Source organism: Apodemus sylvaticus, chromosome 23 (genome assembly GCF_947179515.1).
Source record: "Apodemus sylvaticus chromosome 23, mApoSyl1.1, whole genome shotgun sequence".
Lineage (NCBI taxonomy): Eukaryota > Metazoa > Chordata > Mammalia > Rodentia > Muridae > Apodemus > Apodemus sylvaticus.
The window spans coordinates 49365536-49374478 of NC_067494.1; the positions used below are offsets into that span (position 1 = coordinate 49365536).

The following is an 8943-nucleotide window of genomic DNA, read 5'->3' on the forward strand; positions in this document are numbered from 1 at the left end:
GTGTCCCTTCATGCTGTGTTTGTGCTGAAGACCCTTTCCTGTGTGTCAAAACAATTACAATTAGAAAACAAATCAAGCCGGGCGGTGGTGGCGCACGCCTGTAATCCCAGCACTCTGGGACGCAGAGGCAGGCAGATTTCTGAGTTGGAGGCCAGCCTGGTCTACAGAGTGAGTTCCAGGACAGCCAGGGCTACACAGAGAAACCCTGTCTCGAAAAAACCAAATCAGTACGTTGGCATGCCTAATTCTTTGTTTAATGGGATAGAGACAAGCAATAATGATTTTGTTCGATGGCGCTGCTTTAGCCACTCGAGTTAGGTAGGGCCTAGGCCTAGGCCTGGCCATCTGCATGCCCCACCCTGACAGTTTTGGGGTCAGCCTGAATTCTGACACAAGGCATCAGGCTGAAAGTCAAGCTAATGCCCTTGTGCTGAGGGGAAGGCTGATGGCCCCTCTTCGAGGCAGCCGATCTCTAATGATGGTTCTCCCCTGCAGACGTCAGTTTCCCCAGCCAGCCCTCCCCTGCCCTGCCAGCCGCAGCCCAGATTGCCTCATATGCTGAGGAAGAAGATGCTTTCCTGTGTCCTCTCTGGCTTGCCATTGTCCCATTCCTGTCTCCAGTACCTCAGAGCTAGGCCAGGTGACAACTGTCCACTCACGGGCAGTAAGAGGCTGTAACTCTCCAAGCAGGCTGGCGTCCTCAGCAGCTGCAGGAGAGTACCACCAGTGTTCTCAAAACTCCAAACTCAGACTGTGTCTGATGACTGTCTCTGTCACTGTCTTGTCTCCTTGCTCTCTGTCAGGCAGACTCTGGCTTCAGAAAGCCTGTGTACCTGTAGCTCTTTAGGGCTATGATTCTTAGATTCTTGGTCAGTGATTGAGAAAGGTGCTATTTGTGCAGGTGCCACAGAGCCAGGCCCATGCCAGTCTCCGCTGGGAAGCCCGAGTCTTGGTCACTTTATCTGCAGCTCTTAGGACAGTGACCACTGTCTCATAAAGCACACCACTCCTACAAAGAACTGTCTGTACCCACGGAGTCCGGTCCCAGACTGGATGCCCAGGAAAGGTGCCACAAAAATTTGATTATTCTCACTGTGGCAGAAGTTATAGGGATATATGTTTCAGATACACTAGGGGGAATCAATCCTCCTTTGAATTATTGGTCATAAGGAATCTCTTCACATTCTCTAGAGAGCATTGAGCATGTCACCATAGATAAATAATACAACTGCTCCCTAGGAGAGATGCTTTCTGAGTCCTGGGTCTCTGTCTTCCCTGGATCCCACATCACTCAGTATTTCCAGTTGCCCAGAGACGTCATGGCCTCTGTCTGTCCCCTGCAGTCTTCATGGCACCAGGATGCATGGTCCCTATGTGATGACGTCCCTGTGGCTAGTGCTGTGAGGCTAGCAGCCTTTACCACAGGGAGAGTGGAGGCAGGTCTTAGGACAGTAAGCCTGGGGTGATAGGATAGTGGTAACCTCCTGCTGGGCCTGTCCCTGAGCAGGAAACCACAGGTCAGAAGTCAGAACTCCGTGGGTGAGCTGCCAGGCTGGTCTTCAGTTGTCCCCAGAACCGCCAGCTCCTCGGAGGCAATCCTGTCCAAACTATGGGTGCCTTCCAGGGTCCCGCTCCATTTGTGACTGTAAAAGCAGCCACTACCAAGGGGGGTTGGGAGCAGTGAAGAAGCAGGGCGGTAGCCACTGCTGTTCCAGTTCTTGGTGTGCATGCCACGCATCTCCTGATTTCCTAGTTTTCAACCTGGCTGGTCTGCAGCGCTCGCACACACATCAGTGGTCTCAGCTGTGGCCTGGCCTGGATCATTTGCACCTTCAGGACTTGGTCGTCCCTGAGTCTTGGACTGTGAGGCTACTTCCTGGCCCTTTGTCTGCGCTCTGGGCCACAGCCTTTTTGGCACGCTGGCACTCACCAGCTTAGTGAAACAGACTGATTGTGTGCACTCTGCATTTGGTTCACTTTGCACGCATGTTGGACACATGCGTCTTGTATGATTCTTCCGTTCCATAGGGCAGTAAATACAACGGTCTTACTCCTTGCCTCAGTGAGTGATGTCACACTTCCCCTCAGATGCCCCAGTGTTATAATTCTAAATCACACCCATAACCACCAAGGATTTGATATCTCACCTCTGACAGACATGTCTTAAAGCCTATGTTTACACATATAAAGAAAAGGCCAGATAATCAAACCAATAGAAGCAGTTCATCTAACCCAGAAAAGAACAGCGTGAGGTCATCATCACGGTTATAGATGTGCAGGCCCTGGGGGACGGGCACACAGGCCCTGGACAGTTAACCCTGTCCAGTGATTGAGTGAACTGTAGCACAAACTTCATTGCACAACTGACTGATTCAGTGGCTGGGAATTTCCGGGAGCTGGCTGACGTCCCCCACCTACTCAGCCACACTAAACTCAACACATTGTTCTCTGGTCTTCAGGACCAGAGAAGCCCATTTGAAACATGCCACTGGCCTCATTAGTCAAAGCCAAAAAACTACACAGACACTGGGCCCTGGTCTGAGACTTGGGACTTTGAAGGACGTCTCAACTTTATCGGGGTGGCTGACAATAGACACACACAGTCTTGACTTTATCGGGGTGGGTGACAATAGACACACAATCACAGTCTCGATTGTGAAGGTGGGGCTAGGGAAAGGTCTAGTGACCTGAGACAAAAAGGCCAGTCTGAGTGGCCTTGTGCTGGACTGATGGCTCAGTGGCTAGAGGCGAGTCTAGCAGCAGTTCGGGCCAGTGTGTGAGCAAGGACAGAGCTCACCGGTGCTCGTGCGGAAGCGAGTCCCCAGGCCACCGGCCGGCCGCCGCCGTGTGGCAGGCTTCGCCTGTGTGCTCTTCTGTGCAAGTGGTCCTTGACTGCAGCTTTTTCACTGCTGTTTTAAAGATGAAGCAATCTACTTTTTCAGCCAAATGACCAGGCTTACGTTTTGGGCCAGCACATTTTCCTAGTGCAGTTTTCCTGTCTTTAATACTTTTTTTATTTCTACAACATATAAAGTAGAAAGGTGTCACGATTTCAAGATCAGAAAAAGTAGACAAAACTTTCCATGTGAGGAAAGGAGAGGCTCGAAATACTTATGATTGAAATGGCGGTGGACATAGTTGACACACGTTCACAACATGCAATAACAACCGTGTGATGCGGGCTGTCAGGGTCACTGCAGGGACTGCGGCCTGGCAGATGGGATGGGGGTGCACCCCACAGGTAGTCAACATCCCAGTCTAGGGCCACCCCAGTCCCCCTGAGAACAAATGGGTGCGAGGGTTGAAGCTTTGACCCGTCCCTGGCTGTTATTCAGCCCAGCTGGCAAGGGGAAATGTGTTACATTCCATTAAGAGCTGTAAACTTCATGAGATTCTTCACTCCGCCTCTTCTCATGGTGACCCAAGAGGGCCCTGCATGCTAGGAAACCACAGGGTGGGAGCCACGGTGACAGGGGTGCTGAAGGTTGTATTCATCTGGACACCTGTTTGGGTTGTCACCCTCACACTTTAGGGGTCATTAGGCAGTGCATGTTAAAACCATCACTTCCATATACCAGAGACAGCCAAGAGCAAGACTTACAGAGACGCCTGGTGGCGGTGTCATGACAGGATGTCACTCTGTGGCATTATTCTGGCTGGAACTCAGAAATCCACCTGCCTCCAAGCCCTGACTACCACCATGCCCACCTGAACAGTGTTGCTTTTAAGATGTGGAAACCGTTTCCTTCAAGGCTAGTTCTGCTCTAAGCCCCTTCCCAACACCAGTGTCTGTCAGAGGCAGGAAGTGGCCAGCTACACTGTGGGCTTGGGGCACTTGTGTGCTCGGCCCTGGAAAAGCCACACGTGGCTTTTTCTGTGCTTGGCAGGAAGTCCTCCTAGAGCCATCTGCATATGAATTTCCATTTCCAAAGTCATTAGCGGTAATAAACATCTAGATGTCCTGCAGATGGTCAGAAATGGCACCAAGAGAAACAATTTTGACAGTTTCCTTCTACTAATAGCGCTGCCTCCTAATTAATTGCTTCCACTTTAATGGAATAATTATAGAGCAAAATTTGATGACAGGTGGCCACAACTGAAAAATGCTGTGCCTTCCAGCATAGCTCAGCCATCCATCTTTATGCATGCTCAGAGCCCTGCTGCCGCTGTGAGTTGGTGTTGGGAGACATTCTTACTTTGGTGCTCATCTCTGTTTGGTACAGGGGGCAGACAGCATGAACATGACCACTGGAGAAGATACTAGGTGTTGTACAGGTAAAGAACTCCCCGGCCTCTCGGGGGACCAGCCGATGCCCTGTCTTTACACCTGAGGGCCAAGTGCTTAACGGGCCAGCTTCCCGACTGGGACCCACCAACCTAACCCAAGATATGTTTGCTTCTTCCAGAAGAGTGCAGAAAAAGCATGAGTGCCCAGACTCCGCCCTCCTTCCGAGGTGATCAGAGTGACATCACCCAGTCTCATCAGCAAGGATAGCAGCTGGGACCACACTTTGAAGGAAGGAGAAATTGCCTTTCAGAGGTTTCTCCTACACATACTATAAAAAGAGCCCATTGCTTTGTCTCAGCGGTTGCCCCTGGCTCCGTGACCCAGAACACGTGATGCTGACATTGAGAATGCTCTCCTGACCTTAGCAGGAGGCTCCTTCCAAACATTTTCTTACTATTAAATAGTGAAAACATTTCCTCAAATCATCAGTCTTTGAAATCATGATGTCTTCTTATTTTTCAGTTATCGTGAAAAGGTACCATGGCCAAAGCATTTACTAAAGAAAGCATTTAATTTGGGTCTGCGAGTTCCAGAGGGTCATAGAGCCTATGACCATCATGTTGGGGTACACGGTGAGGGCCAGCCAACTGGGAATGGCTCCTATGACTATCATGTTGGGGTACACAGTGAGGGCCAGGCGAGGGCCAGCCAACTGGGAATGGCTCCTATGACCATCATGTTGGGGTAAACGGTGAGGGCCAGGCGAGGGCCAGCCAACTGGGAATGGCTCCTGGTTTTGAAACTTCAAAGCCCACTCCCCAGCGACACACCCCCAAAGCCACGCCCTCTCCAGGAAGACCACTCCTAATCTTTTCCACCAGCTGGAGAGCAAGCTTTAGCTCCTGGGGCCATTCTCAGACCACCAACCATGATATCTAATAGCTATACAGTCTGTCAGAAATTACTTCATCAGAGAATCTAACAGAAGTAAGTATCATCTATTTTTTTTCTTGATCCACAAAGTATTTGGATAGAAAAAAAAAAAACAACTAAATCGCTTTCTTGTGGGAGAGTTGGTTCTGCTTAGAGGAAAGATGGCTCAGCAGTTCAGAACAGTGGCTGCTCTTCCAGATGCCCGTCACCCACATCCGCCACACACGGTGGCTCACAACTGTCTGTAACCACAGTTCCAGGGGATCGAAAGCCTCCACCGGCCTCTCTGAGAACCAACACACAAGTGATGTCCAGACAGGCACACAGGCGAAACACCTGTAGAGATGAAATAAAAGTTTTTTTTTTAAAAAAAGATTTTTAAAGAAGCGGTGGGGTAAGCTTAAGGTAAGCTCCTCCTTGAGGTTCTTCCCTGACTCCCCTGGGGATCCAGAGGAGCTGAGCCTGTCCAGGCCCCTTACGGCCCTGCGCATTCTGGGGACACTTAGTTCCCTCGGGGGATGCAAGCAGTCTGGTCACTGGAAGACGTGTCCTTTCAGTGCTCCTGTCTAAGATTTTAATAAGCTCCTAAAACGTCCCTTTTCATCTTAACACTGACAGTTTCCCGACCACCGGCTCGACCGTGCTGTGTGGAGCTCTTGGGTTTGCCAGAAAGGTATAGATCTATTTCCCGCCTTGGAGCATGCTATGTGTTCAGTTCCTGAAGGACGTCAGCACAGTGCATCGCAGATCCTGTAGCTGCCATGACTTTGCTGCCTAGATTTGGAACTGGCTTTTCCGGTCCTTCCCTCGAATGCTGTCTTCTTCCTTTCTGCGTCTTTCAAACATTGCTGCCTTTAGAAGTTCTGTCCCTTGGCTGTTTACTTGTGTAACTTTTAATCAAGATTCTGATCTCTTAGATTGAAAGTACATTTCTATGAAAGTTGTTTTCCGTCACAGAAGCTGCATCCCGACTTGTCAATAAAATGCGTACGTCAGTCACAAGTTTAAATAAACCACTGTGTTGATGGAGTGTTTATCACATGTAGAGCCTTTCCAGTGACAGCATTGCTGACGTTTTCCGGTCAAGTCTTGTGATAGAATTTCCACATATAAAATAAAATAAAATAAAAATACATTTTAGACTCGCTTCACTTTTCTTTTTTTTTTTTTTAGACAAGGTCCTATTCTGTGGCCCAAACAGCCCCCTGCGTCATATCTGCCTTTTATGTCGAGCCTTCTGTTGCCTTTCTCGGGAGTCATACCATATCTTTCTTTTTCTTTACAGGAAAGTGATGTTGAGTCCAGAATCCTATAATCAGTGTTCCTAAAGTAAGGGATAAAAAAATCAATACGTTTTCAAGAATCAAAAATTTAACTCATCTATCCTTTCTAAGAGGAAATGGGTGTGCTCAGGTTGAACGAGCATCCTCCCGTGGGATGCAGGGACTGTATGACTTGGCATCGGGTGAAGAAATCAGTGACGGGTACCACTAAGCAGTTCTGAGCTGTAAGAGCAGATAAACCAGCAGAGCTGACCGTGGCAAGGGAAGCGACGGCGCCTCTGCATGAGGTGAGAAGAAAGACGAGTTCTCTTATCTTGCTTAGAAAACAATATTTTTTTATTATCTGCCAATGTTTTTAGAAATATAAATGTAGCGGGGCAGTGGTGGCACATGCCTTTAATCCCAGCACTTGGGAGGCAGAGGCAGGTGGATTTCTGAGTTCAAGGCCAGACTAATCTACAGAGTGAGTTCCAGGACAGCCAGGGCTACACAGAGAAACCCTGTTTTGAAAAACCAAAAAAATAAAAAAATATATAAATGTAATATGAACTAGAAAAGGGGTGAAAAGAAAAGCTACTTAGATTCTCTGCTGGAATTAGTTCCAAAGCACAAGTAAAATGCAAGATGAACATAACACATTCATTCCAGGAATGAACCGGCCAAGTACAACAGAAACAGTGACATTCATTTGAACAGGTTTATAAATAAGTGTGTTCTAATAGAAACAACATAAATGCCTCTCGGTTTATATTCTTTTTGAATAGATGTGGATAGTTCATAGGATCTAACTATGAATTAGGCCCCAAAGTAAACCTCAGACAAAATAATAAAAAGCTAATTTACAAAAATCACATTTTCTGCCTAGAAAAACATAACAAACAGCAAAAAGATAAAAGCAAGTCGTTTGCCCATAGCAGTTATCTCGACATTCTAAAATATTATCAAGGAAATCACTTTCAGATTTATTTTATAGTATTGAAGCTATTGCATTTAAAATTCATTGCAGGGCTGGAGAGATGGCTCAGTGGTTAAAAGCACTGGCTGCTCTTCCAAAGGACCTGGGTTCAATTCCCAGCACATCCACATGGCAGATCACAACTGTCTCTAACTCCAGTTCTGGGGGATCTGACAAACACACATACACACATACACACACATACACACACACACATATAAACAGCCATGCAGGCAAAACACGGATGCACACGATTAATAAATAAAACTCACAGTGTCAGTGATGTCACAGAAGGTAAACCAGGCTGCTCTGGGTGTCCTCAACTCCAGTTGAATAGCAGTCATACTTGCAAAAATGTTGAAGCTGGCTGTCGGGGTTGCTTGATTGGAACATTGTGGATAATTTCTATTTACCTGTTACTCAGCCATTTCTCTGGTTCAGACCGCCAGGGCCAAACAGAACACCCTGGCCCTCCAAATAGTGGGGTGCTGTGTGGCAACTGCTATTTTGGTTTCCTGAGAAGCAGGCACAGAGGCTGGCCATCATGTGTCAGCTCCCCTAACTTGAGTAATTTCCACAAGGTGTAAAAAACCAGTAGATAAAGATTAATTAGGGGTTGGAGAGATGTCTCAATAGTTAAGAGCACTGGCTGCTCTCCCAGAGACCCAGGTTTGTTGCTGGCACCCACAAAGTAGCCAATAAGAACTTCTCACAGCATACATGTGGCACACAGGAAGAATACCCATGCACGTAAGATAAAAATATGTTTTTCCCGTTCAGGGAGCCAGTCTTTGAAGGATCATAACATTCTAAAGCAGCCTAGTGTAACAGCACATTTAGAAGTCAGCCACACAAGGTCAGAAAAAGGAGGAAACTCATTGTGGGGGGAAGAAAGGGATATAAAAGACCCCAGGTTTTTCATTCATGTTGACTCGCAGCACCAAGATACATTTTAGTCTTTCAAAAATCAAACCCCAAGAATCAAGACTGATTCTCAGAGGTGTGATTCCATAACACTCGACATTTTTAATTCCCATCAACAAAGTCATACATCCAAAGAATCAGGAAAACGTAGTGTATTCAAAAGATAAACTATCCCAGAAGAAATCAACACCTCAGTCATTGGACAAGACTTCCTCCAACATGCTTACAACTCCAAAGGAGGCATGAATAACATCTATTAAGAAATGTATGGGGACCAGGCAGTGGTGGTGCACACCTTTAATCCCAGCACTTGGGAGGCAGAGGCAGGTGGATTTCTGAGTTGGAGGCCAGCCTGGTCTACAGAGGGAGTTCCAGGACAGCCAGAGCTACACAGAGAAATCCTGTCTTGAAAAACAAACAAACAAACAAAAAAGTATGGGGGCTGGAGAGATGGCTCAGAGGTTAAGAGCACTGACTGCTTTTCCAAAGGTCCTGAGTTCAATTCCCAGAAACCACATGGTGGCTCACAGCCATCTGTAATGGGATTCAATGCCCTCTTCTAGTGTGTCTGAAGACAGCTACAGTATACTCACATACATGAAATAAATCTTTTTTAAAAG

The 8943-nt window shown here is 47.3% G+C and overlaps 1 protein-coding gene across 2 annotated transcripts in view; it reads left to right on the top strand.

The window, feature by feature from the left end:
• Positions 1 to 6300, top strand: part of Fam120b (family with sequence similarity 120B) — a 40694-nt gene extending 34394 nt beyond the window's left edge. For both annotated transcript variants that reach the window (XM_052169312.1, XM_052169318.1), the window contains 3 exons: positions 4224 to 4275; positions 4407 to 4860; positions 4926 to 6300. In XM_052169312.1, coding sequence (XP_052025272.1) covers positions 4224 to 4264 — 41 coding nt within the window. In that variant the 3' untranslated portion in view covers positions 4265 to 4275; positions 4407 to 4860; positions 4926 to 6300. The remainder of the gene's footprint in view (positions 1 to 4223; positions 4276 to 4406; positions 4861 to 4925) is intronic.
• The last annotated feature ends 2643 nt before the right edge of the window (positions 6301 to 8943 follow it).